General features: G+C 38.1%; 1 protein-coding gene across 1 annotated transcript in view; it reads right to left on the bottom strand.

Annotated features, from left to right (window-relative positions):
- The window catches only part of LOC142302326 (uncharacterized), a 306,787-nt gene that overhangs the window by 76,296 nt on the left and 217,762 nt on the right, over positions 1–12,729 (bottom strand). Inside the window, exons 15-18 of the mRNA XM_075343388.1 lie at positions 11,422–11,454; positions 8,844–8,873; positions 7,296–7,325; positions 7,160–7,192 (exon numbers count right to left, since the gene is read on the bottom strand). Coding sequence (XP_075199503.1) covers positions 7,160–7,192; positions 7,296–7,325; positions 8,844–8,873; positions 11,422–11,454 — 126 coding nt within the window. The remainder of the gene's footprint in view (positions 1–7,159; positions 7,193–7,295; positions 7,326–8,843; positions 8,874–11,421; positions 11,455–12,729) is intronic.

Below are 12,729 nucleotides of genomic sequence, written 5' to 3'. Positions count from 1 at the left end.
GGAATTTTAGACCATTCTTCTTTGGAAAACTGCTCCAGGTCCCTGAGATTTGAAGGGTGCCTTCTCCAAACTTCCATTTTGAGATCTCTCCACAGGTGTTCTATGGGATTCAGGTCTGGACTCATTGCTGGCCACTTTAGTAGTCTCCAGTGCTTTCCCTCAAACCATTTTCTAGTGTTTGTTGAAGTGTGCTTGGGTCATTGTCCTGCTGGAAGACCCATGACCTCTGAGGGAGACCCAGCTTTCTCACACTGGGCCCTACATTATGCTGCAAAATTTGTTGGTAGTCTTCAGACTTCATAATGCCATGCATACGGTCAAGCAGTCCAGTGCCAGAGGCAGCAAAGCAACCCCAAAACATCAGGGAACCTCCGCCATGTTTGACTGTAGGGACCGTGTTCTTTTCTTTGAATGCCTCTTTTTTTTTCCTGTAAACTCTATGTTGATGGCTTTTCCCAAAAAGCTCAACTTTTGTCTCATCTGACCAGAGAACATTCTTCTCAGACGTTTTAGGCTTTCTCATGTAAGTTTTGACAAAATCCAGCCTGGCTTTTTCATGTCTTGGGGTAATAAGTAGGGTCTTCCTGGGTATCCTACCATACAGTCCCTTTTCATTCAGACGCGGACGGATAGTACAGGTTGACACTGTTGTACCCTCGGACTGCAGGGAAGCTTGAACTTGTTTGGATGTTAGTCGAGGTTCTTTATCCACCACCCGCACAATCTTGCGTTGAAATCTCTCGTCAATTTTTCTTTTCCTTCTACATCTAGGGAGGTTAGTCACACTGCCATAGGCTTTAAACTTCTTGATGACACTGTGCACCGTAGACACAGGAACTTTCAGGTTTTTGGAGATGGACTTGTAGCCTTGAGATTGCTCATGCTTCCTCACAATTTGGATTCTCAAGTCCTCAGACAGTTCTTTGGTCTTCTTTCTTTTCTCCATGCTCAATGTGGTACACACAAGGACACAGGACAGAGGTTGAGTCAACTTTAATCCATGTCAACTGGCTGCAAGTGTGATTTAATTATTGCCAACACCTGATAAGTGCCACAGGTAAGTTACAGGTGCTGTTAATTACACAAATTAGAGAAGCATCACATGATTTTTCAAACAGTGCCAATACTTTTGTCCACCCCCTTTTCTATGTTTGGTGTGGAATTATATCCAATTTGGCTTTATGACAATTTTATTTTCTTTTTATTGAAGACAAATTAAATGAAGATAATAATACCAAAGAATTTGTGATTGCAATCATTTTCAAGAAAAAACTGAGTATTATCTGACAGAATTGCAGGGGTACCAATACTTTTGGACAGCACTGTATATAAGGTGTGCTATGGCCACTTCCTTTCCTTTGGCAAAATGGGTCAGAAGATTGATGTGACAGGCTTTGAAAAGTCCAAAATTATGAGATGTCTGGCAGAGGGATGCAGCAGTCTTGAAATTGCAAAACCTTTGAAGCGTGATCACTGAACGATCAAGAGTTTCATGGCAAATAGCTAACAGGGTCGCAAGAAGCATGTTGTAAAAAAAGGCGCAAAATAACGGACCATGAAATGAGGAAAATCAAGCGTGAAGCTGCCAAGATGCCATTTGCCACCAGATTGGCCATATTTCAGAGCTGCAACGTTACTGGAGTATCAAAAAGCACAAGGTTTGTCATACTCAGGGACATGGCCAAGGTAAGGAAGGTTGAAAACCAAAAAGCATAAGATAAAACGTCAAGACTGAGCCAAGAAGTATCTTAAGACTGATTTTTCAAAGGTTTTATGGACTGATGAAATGTGAGTGACTCTTGATGGGCCAGATGGATGGGCAGGGGCTGGATCAGTAAAGGGCAGAGAGCTCCACTCCAACTCAGACACCAGCAAGGTGGAGGTGGGGTACTGGTATGGGCTGGTATCATCAAAGATGAACTTGTCGGGTTGAGGATGGAGTGAAGCTCAACTCCCAGACCTACTGCCAGTTTCTGGAAGACAACTTCTTCAAGCAGTGGTACAGGAAGAAGTTGATATCGTTCAAGAAAAGCATGATTTTCATGCAGGACAATGCTCCATCACATGCATCCAACTACTCCACAGCGTGGCTGGCCAGTAAAAGTCTAAAAGATGAAAAAATAATGACATGGCCCCCTTGTTCACCTGATCTGAACCCCATAGAGACTTGTGGTCCCTCATAAAATGTGAGATCTACAGGGAGGGAAAACAGTACACCTCTTGGAACAGTGTCTGGGAGGCTGTGGTGGCTGCTGCACGCATTGTTGATCGTAAACAGATCAAGCAACTGACAGAATCTATGGATGGTAGGCTGTTGAGTGCCATCAGAAAGAAAGGTGACTATATTGGTCTTTTGGGTTTATGTTTTTGCATGTCAGAAATGTTTTTTTCTAAATTTTGTGTAGTTATATTGGTTTACCTTGTGAAAACAAACAAGTGAGATGGGAATATATTTGGTTTTTATTAAGTTGCCTAATAATTCTGCACAGTAATAGTTACCTGCACAAATATATATCCTCCTAAGATAGCCAAATCTAAAAAAAAACCACTCTAATTTCCCAAAATATTAAGCTTTGATATTTATGAGTCTTTTGGATTGATTGAGAACATAGTTGTTGATCAATAAAAAAAAATCCTCTAAAATACAACTTGCCTAATAATTCTGCACATGGTGTATAGTGAGCACGGTGAATAAAATATCTCAGGAACAATAATTCATTCACACTTTTTTGCAATTTTTCCGGACTTTTTTTGGCTTTTTTAGTACACTATATGGTAAAACTAATAGTTTAATTCAAAAGTACAACTCATTCCGCAAAAAAAACAAGCCCTTACAATGGCTATATTGACGGAAAAATAAAAAAGTTACGGCTCTCGAAAGAAGAATGGCGAGAAAAAAAACGGAAAATGCAAAATCAGCCGGTTGTGAAGGGTTTAATATGAGTCTCAGACTTCTGCGAGGCTCTACTGTACCACCATATTCCACTATTTCGCCCAGTCCAGTGCATGCGTGTAGTGAATGTAAATATTTCAACTTTAGACCATAACTCTATGGAAAACAAATAAATGGTTCTAAAAAGTAAACGCAATACGCAAAAACATAAGACTATATAACTAAGTAGAAAATTATTACAGATTAAGTCAGAATAAATACTAGAGGCTATAATCTACTTTCTAAATTAAGAAAAGTCACTTTAATCATTGAACCAAGTAAGTGAGAATATAAAACTGAAAATCAGTCAAGTCATGTGTGTGAGTCAAGAAAATGGAAAAACATTTCCTTTTTACTCTATGGAAAACTATTAATCGGTTCTGAAAAATGTACCTCAAAAACAGTAAATAAAGATAAATATGTTGAAAAATCATACAAATTAAGTCAGAAATACTATAGCTACTAGAGGTCGTAAAGTGCTTTCTACGTTGAGGAAAGGAGCTTCATCTGGGTCCTGTACAGTCCACAGTGTACCAGAAAATAGAATGGAGGTGCTGATAAACTGGAAATCGGTGCATCCGCTTCAGTGATGAGGAATGGACAGATCTGTCAGCCAATCACATGTCCCTTAGATTGGTGATATTGCAATTTGTGTCTTAAAGCCCAGGAAAGACCAATATATGTTGAAATTATTGCTACCTGACCGTGTAAAGTGAGTGACCATTGTTCTTGATTTATATGGAGATTGTACGGCAACCAATATGCAATATTTCATTCACTTTTATAAACCAACCTCAGTAGAAGTCATTTTGTCTTTTTCTTTTTTCTGGAATAAATCAACAAATTATACTTTAGTTGTTAATATTATGTAGATTGTTAAGTGGTACAAACAATATGCAATATTTTATTTATATATATATATATATATATATATATATATATATATATATATACATATATATATACACCAATCTCAGAATATTTGTCTGTTGATTTTTTCTGTAATAAGGCAATAAATCATATTTTAGTTGTAAATACATGTATAGAGCTGTGTGTTATTATTATTACATTCTGGAGTTTAATAAGATAGTGAAGGAGTTAATGTCAACTCCTAAAGGCTGCTTTACACACAACAACATCGCTAATGAGATATCGTTGGGGTCACGGAATTCGTGACGCACATCCGGCGTCGTTAGCAACGTCATTGCGTGTGACACCTACGAGCAACCGCTAACGAACTGAAAAATGGCAAAAATCATTGATTGTTGATACGTCGTTCCTTTCCCAAATATCATTGCTCATTTTGGATGCAGGTTGCTTGTTGTTCCTGAGGCAGCACACATAACTACATGTGACACCCTGGGAATGACGAACAACAGCGTTTCTGCATCCTCCGGCAATGAGGTGGGAGTGACGATAATGCGGCTGCTCTCCACCCCTCCGCTTCTATTGGTGGCCCGCTGTGTGACGTCACTGATGCCGCATGAACCTCCCCCTTAAAAAAAGAGTTTGTTTGCCGGCCACAGCGACGTAGTTAGGAAGGTATGTGCGTGTGACGCATACTAGCGATATTGTTCGCCACGGGCAGCGATTTGCCCGTGACACACGCATGACGGGGGCGGGTGCGATCGCTAACCATGTCGCAGCGTGTAAAGCAGCCTTAAGAGGTATTGTTGTGACTTGAAGCTTGTATGGTCATAGACTTCTACGAGGCTCTTGAAAAAGCTAACCTCTTTGGAAGAGTCATCTTTGGAAAATGTCTACATGAAAAGACGTAGATAACACGTGTATATTTTTACACAAAGCAGAAAACACATTTTTAATCATTATTAATTAATTTAGATTTTAGGTATTCCAACACTGATTAAGATAACAATACTGAAGAGAAAACTGCAAAGAAAATAATTTTAGATCAGAATAATGTAATAGAGGGAACCTTTTATCTGATTCATGCTGCCCAAATTATGACTAATAGAAAAGGCATATAATAGGCAGACAGACGTGGATTATAGAGTTCAGAAGATGATTATAAGAACAGATATTCTAAATGTTTTGGCTTCAAATATTTATATTGAATTAATGTAATGTCTGTATTGAGTGGAAGCTGGAGGTTATTGCACCATAAAGTCCTTCTAGAGCGCTAGTTACTGTACATAGGGACTTGGATAATACTGTGTGTTTGTCCATTCTTAAGGGGCACTTTGTGACTTACACTGTTCTGCAGGGGGCATTGTGTTGTGATACGAGTTTGAAGCCAGAGCCACCCAGGCTAAACTGTTACTGTGTTATACCCACTGCTGACCACGTCACTGCAGGAAATCCTGTCTTAAGCATCAACCTCCCTGGCCTACACTTGGCAGCCAACATTCATTTTACCATTTAGAGTAGCAGATATATTTGCTATAGGCAATAGATCTTCCAATAAAAGTATTCATCTTTGCAGAAACTGACTTCTTTGGAAGATTTATCTTTAGGGATGATCGAATACCTCAAATATTCGGTTTCGCAAATATTTGCTGAATAGGTCACCGCTATTCGACTATTCGCTAATATTCGATGCACAATGTAAGTCTATGGGAAACTCGAATAACAACTATTTGGAACTATTCAGGCTTCCCATAGACTTACATTGTGCATCGAATATTCGCATAGCGGCGACCTATTCGTCGGATATTCGCAAAGCCGAATATTTGAGGTATTTGATCATCCCTATTTATCTTCTTTGGAATGTTTCTACAACAAGCATGGAAATTACAATTGTAAAAGTAGTGACATTCACATTTTTTTTAAAACATTTTTTTTAGATTTTAAACGTTCCTAAATTGATTGAGATAACAAACTTAAAAAGTGTATAAGGATTATATTTTTAGCTGTTAATAATATTAGATGATGAAACACAAAAGTACCTCCACTATGTTAGAAGAGTGATGATGTGATTAAGACTTTTGTATACTGTCTTTATTTATAACAGGGAAAAGGGAAACATAAAATGAGGTGTACCAAGCATTGAAATTACTTATTGTACAAATTTTGACATTTTTTTTAACAAACAATAGGCTCTAGATATCATTTGAAAGGTGAAATTCAACAAAAAAAGAAAAGGGAAGGAAAATCTAAGGATAGAAGAAACAAGGTGAAGAAAAAAAAAAGAAGATACAACTCCAGGATTCCTAGCAACTATTACTATGCCAAAGAAACATACTGCAAACATGAGGCAAAATTTGCAAATAGTAAGAAAATTCAAACAACTAATATATGTAAAAAAAAATCCACAAGAGAATAATATCAAAGGTCATAGAGCTTAAGGATTGGGTTCAATTTAAGAGACCACAGATACCACCTCTCAGCATATTTAGAAAAGTTACTTTCCTTCAGGGCTATGTTGTATTCATCGATGTTGTGTAAGGAAACCCTATCTATAACTTCTTGTATTGAGGGGACATCTGCTTCCTTCCACTTGGACACTAGTAAAAATGTAATGACCAAAAGAATATGGCAAGTAATTTGTCTACACCGCGTTTTGTAATTAAGACTTTTGTACACAAGCGTACTGCAGCATGGTTACACATCTACGGTGAACATAGACTTAATATGATTCTCATAGACTTCTGCGAGGCTTTACTATACAAAAATATTCCTGTATTTTGCATGTGCAGGTATGGAGGTTTTTTCATTGAATGCTCCATTAAAGTCCTATAACATTAAACACAAGCTTTTCCTAAATATATCAAGTCACTTTAATCATTTAACCAGGTAACTGAGGAGGTAAGACTAAATATCAACCCAGTCCAATGTGAGTTTAGTGAATGTAAATGTTTCCGCTTTAGACCATCACTCTATGGAAAACTAAGAAATGGTTCTAAGAACAGTTAACCCAAAAGTGAGACAACAAAAAACTAAACATAAATAAGGAAAAAACTAACAGATTAATTCAGGAATAGGTACTAGAGGTGGTAAACTGCTTTCTACGTTGAGGAAAGGAGCTTCATCTGGTTCCTGTACAGTCCACGGTGTACCAGAAAATAGAATGGAAATCAGTGCATCCGCTTCAGTGATAAAAGGGCCAGTGAAAGACTGAGGAATGGACAGATCTGTCAGCCAATCACATGTCCCTTAGATTGGTGATATTGCAATTTGTGTCTTAAATTGAGTGACCACTGTTCTTGATTTATATCTGGATTGTAGGGCAACGAATATGCAATATTTCATTCACTTTTATATACCAACCTCATTAGAAGTTATTTTGTCTTTTTCTTTTTTCTGGAATAAATCAATAAATCATACTTTAGTTGTTAATATTATGTAGATTGTTAATTAGTACAAACAATATGCAATATTTTATTTTTTATATATAAAAACCAACCTCAGAAGATTTTTCGTCTTTTGATTTTTTCTGTAATAAAGCAATAAATCACATTTTAGTTGTAAATACATGTATAGAGGTGTGTGTTAATTATTACATTCTGGAGTTTAATAAGATAGTGAAGAGGTTAATGTCAAGTCCTAAGAGGCATTGTTGTAACTTGAAGCTTGTGTGACGCCCCTGGACTATCATGTCGTCACAGGGTATTGCACAATTTGCCCACCCATGCAATATTCACCTCCTTCTTGGTTATGGGTCCCCAACTACATGGTGTTGCCTACATCAGCTAATTAAATCCTAGGTACACTCTTTACCACACCCACCAAGCACACCAGTGGATGGCCTGAGTGGAATAGGGTCGCCCCCTTTTGGGGTTGGTTAGGGGAGGTCAGGAGTTTCAGGAGTAGAGAGAAGTGTGTTGGAAGTGAAGGAGAGAGGAGGTCAGGAGCAGGGCTCCTAGGAAGCTATCTAGGTGGCAGACGGTGGTCTGGGCCTAGAGGAGCTGAACCCCCAGTCGCAGGGGATCGTGGCAAGGGGCACGGAACTGTCGAGGAGGACAGCTGGCGGCCTTGCACCATCACTGGGCTGGGACCAGGGCATGACGAGTTATGTGGACCCTAGGTCAGGGAGTAGCTTCAGGCAACCTGATAATTTACCCGACAAGAACGGAGCCAGAGTAGCAGTGACAAAACGGGAGATTAGTCAGAGACTAGTTTCGGCATACAAGCCTTCGGCCTATCTCCCTTTTTGTCACTACTACTCTGGCTGGTTTTTAATATTTTTCCAATAAAGACTATATGATTTTACTTACATCTTCTGGTCATTGAGGAACACCGCTGGATTTGCTTTGCCTTTTTCTACTTTAAGCTTTCTTGGATTGCTTCCTTCTAAATCATGAGCGGGTCCCGCCAGTTGAAAACTGAATCCAGCAGCTGATACAAGGGTAAGACGGCTCCTCCATATTATTTGTTTGTTTCCACTGTAAATGGTGCTATAAACGACTGTAGAATAATAGTTGCTGAAAAAAAAATGTATTTCCCTTATCCAACTTTTCTTGATGAAAATGAGAGCAATTTTCAACCAGAAAAGTTTTACGACTGAAATCCGTTTGGTTTTCCATATGTCATGCGAGTGCTATGTGAATGAGCCATTTTTTTTCTCGCCTGGAATCCGTAATATGACATGAGTATGAGATGTGTTTTTTTTTCTCAGCAGCTTTTATTCCACAATCATTTACTAGACCATTTACAGTGTCGTATGCTACAGAATGGTAATGCATCTGTAAATATTGGACGATGGGGTCCATGTGCCGTCCGTTCATTTCTCGCACCCATTGAGTTGCATAAGTCCAGGGTGTTTTACGCCACCATATGAAGCATGCAACAATTTTCCCCTCAGCCACATTTTAGCTAAGGAAAAACTCGCAGATCAGCACTTCTATTGCTTTGCACTTGTCGTATTTATACTCAGATGTGTGCGGGACCTAACACAGATTATTTTGACAAAACATTTATTTTCATGTAGACTTCTGTGTTTGCAGAAACCAACCTCTTGGGGAGAGTCATCTTTTGAATATTTCTACAAGAAAAATGGAGATTATATTTGTAAAATTAGACAGGTGACAGATTAGAATAATGTATCTAGATTTTATATATTCCGATAAATATGTAAAGTGTAATGAATACAATTTTAGCTATTGAGAAAGTGAAGTCATACAGCGCAACTTGTATGACATGGTTGAGTGATTAAAAAGACGACATCTACAATAACGTAGTGACTTGCACCTTAAAGTTAGTTTAGTACCATGGAGATAAACCATCAAGAAGCACATAGACTTAAACTAGTTGTCCACTACTGGTTGTCACATATAATCCCTTCTTAACATCTCTCCTATGCCAGCTTTTTACAGCGCCATTTCAAATGATTGACAGGACTCTCCCTCCCACAGTTAATGGGTAGAATTAAACAGATGACATTATGTTTACGACCACATGAACAAGCTACAGCTATATTAATACTCCAAGTTGTCCAGACTTAATATGGCAACCATATATTCCACAAGGTTCTATTTTACAATCCTTTACACCTATTTCATGTGGATGGCTTTCATGGCATGCTCCATCACCATTGATTCTGTATTGAAACAATCTCTGTGAAAACATAAAGTAGCTTAAATACTTTAACCTTTTTAATTCTAAAGGGGGCTTTACAGGCAATGACATCGCTAACGAGATGTCGTTGAGGTCACGTAATTTGTGACGCACATCCGGCCTCGTTAGCGATGTCGTTGTGTGTGAAACGTACGAACGACTGCTAACGATCAAAAATACTCACCTAATTGTTGACACGTCGTTCTAATCCCAAATATCGTTGCTGGTGCTGGACGCAGGTTGTTCATCGTTCCTGAGGCAGCACACATCGCTACGTGTGACACCCCAGGAACAACGAACAATAACGTACCTGTGTCCTGCCGGCAACGAGGTGGGCATCACTTTTTTTCAGCTGCTCTCTGCCCCTCCGCTTCTATTGGATGGCTGCCGTGTGACGACGCTGTGACACTGCACGAACCGCCCCCTTAGAAAGGAGGCGGTTTGCTGGCCACAGCGACGTCGCTAGGCAGGTAAGTCCGTGTGACGGGGCCTAGTGATTTTGTACGCCACGGGCAACGATTTGCCCGTGATGCACAAAATGACGGGAGCAGGTTATTTCACAGGCGTGTAAAGCAGCCTTAACTCTACACCCTTTTGTGCCATCTCTACCAAGAGCAACTGTTGCAAATCTCATATATGCCCTGAATTTAAGGGAGCCTTTAGAATAGAGAAACAAAAATATTGCAAAGTCAAAAGAATTGAAATATGACCTCACAATCAAATCAATTTTGATAAGCAGTGGCTGACCAGCTAACTTTTTATGGCCACTATTCACATGAATGTCTGACCACATGGCACATGAGTGGATTCATGTACCTATAGAGAAGATCAGCTTTGTGGCTCTCAGAAAAGCCCTATAAAAGCGGAAATAGACATATGTTGTTCTGTCCAGAAGGTGATTATAAGAACGTATTCTAAATGGTTTTACTTCCATTTTGTTGATTAAATTAATGCAATGGATACATGGATACTCATATCTCTCACCCATAAAGCTCTCCATAGTTTTGTACCACCTTATCCCTCATCTTTCTCTATCATCCTACTTGACCCCTCCATTCCGTAAATGATTTTAGTCTAACATCCTCCATAATATGAACCTCACACCTCCGTCTCAAAGACGTTTCTCATGCCGCGCCAGTTTTCTGGAATGCACTACCCCAAAGAATGTGACTAATATCCAGTCTAAAGTTTTTTAGTGTTCATCAAAAACACATCTCTTCAAACAAGCTTATCATCATAACTTACTAGCCTAACTCTCCCCTGTCCCACCTTGTAAATGATCTTCAGAACCTTCTCAATCCTATTTCTGTCCTCACATCCTCCATTCAACCAATAGCATGTAAGTGCACCTAAAAGGTTACTGTCTAATGACCGGCTCATTCATCTTTATATGAAATCATAAAATTATCATATCTTTAACTTTTGTGTCCCCCTATTTCCCCATAGATTGTAAGCTTTCGAGCAGGGCCCTCATTCCTACGGTAGCTGCTGAACTATGAGCTATTTTCTTTTGTTTTTGTCTGTACAAGAGCCCCCATCTGATTGTAAAGTGCTGCGGAATATGTTGGCGCTATAAAAATAAACATTATTATTATTATTATTATTAATATTATTATTACTACTAAGTGGTAGTTGTAGGTTATAGAAACATAAAATTACTTCTAAGATGCTAGTAACATATTGACTGTGTGGGTGGTCCTCCTTAAGGGTTACTCTGTGATTTGCAATGTTCTACAGAGGGCAATGAATTGTGATACGAGCTTGATTTAAGCCAGAGCCACCCAGGCTAAACCCATATTGTGTTATGCCCACTGCCGACCTTGACACTTCTGCAATTCCTATGTCAAGCATCAACCTCCCTGGCTTACACTTCAGAACCAACATTCATGTTACCATTTTATCATTAAAAGTGTGAAATGATTTTGCTATAAGTAATGGTCCTTCCAATATAATAGTTTGTCTTTGCAGAAACTAACCTCTTTGGCAGGTTTGTCTTCTTTATAATGTTTCTATGACAAAATACAGAGATTACATGAGTAAAACTGTGCAAATAGTAAATTCACATTTTTTTAGATTTTAGATAGACACAAAATAATTGAGAAAACTAATTTAAAAAAAATGTGCAAGAATTCTAATTTTATCAAGAATGTTAGATGAATAGACCAAAAAGTAATTTCAACATGATAGAAGAGTCATGATGTGTGATTAAGTCACCGAGTGTACTACGGCATTGTTAAGCCGTGTGTGATGTCCGGAGACTTATTATATTGTGCTTAAAGACTTCTGTGTTGCTTTGCAGTACTATCATATTACTCTATTTTATATAATATGGAGATTTTTCGTGGAATTCTCCATTAAAATTCAATAACAGTAAAACTCAAGGTTTTATAGAATTAGATCGCCCCCATGTTCAATTGAAAATAGGTCCGAAAATAAACAGATGGTAAGATACATCCCTGTCAATAGAGTACTAAAATAATGCAAACAACATAAATAGATATAAATCATCATGCTACAAGAGACCACATAGATGCCGCTTAAGTAGAGCCATAAAAATGTGGGTAGCTAATAAAAAATCATAAAGAAAAGTTTTTCGGGGATACAAAATAATCATGATCCGTACTTCAAAGTAAGAACGGATAGCTGTAGAACACCGTAGAATAACTATCATAAAGTCAAAATATACATGTTACCAAAAAATATGCTTAAATGTCAAGGGGTTGTACAAGGTTATAAAATCATGATTAATTTCTTCTAAAAACAGCACTATGGCCTGATTCCTCAGTTTTCTTAGTAGGTAAAACTCAAGCTTTTCCTAAGTATATCAAGTGACTGTAATCATTTAACCGTGTAAGTGAGAAGACAAACTAAAAATCAGTCAACTCCAGTGGTTGAGTCAAGTGAATATAAATATTTAGATTTTAAACTATAACTCTATGGAAAACTTAATTTGTTCTGAAAAATGTAACTAAAAATAAGAAAACCTTAAACTAAAAAAAATAAGTAAGAAAAAATATTGATTAAGCCAGAAATAGGACAAAATGATGAAAAAGAAAATTCCAGCAATTCCATCCAATAAAATTGATTGGTAAGTCCTGTTTTTCTTTTTTTTTATAAGCCAGAAATACTGTAGCTGCTAGAGGTTGAAAACCCCAATGGCTGGACACAGGCGCGGGGGCGCCGGCATCCACCAATCACTAAGGATACTTTTGGTGCTACCTGATCTTAGCCTTACACAAGCATCAAAATTTTGAATCCCCTAAGTTTCACAAGGTATTTATATT

The sequence above is a fragment of the Anomaloglossus baeobatrachus genome, chromosome 4 (assembly GCF_048569485.1).
Source record: "Anomaloglossus baeobatrachus isolate aAnoBae1 chromosome 4, aAnoBae1.hap1, whole genome shotgun sequence".
Classification (NCBI taxonomy): domain Eukaryota; kingdom Metazoa; phylum Chordata; class Amphibia; order Anura; family Aromobatidae; genus Anomaloglossus; species Anomaloglossus baeobatrachus.
The sequence above is the reverse complement of the archived record's forward strand: the minus strand, read 5'-3'. Positions and strand labels throughout refer to the sequence as shown.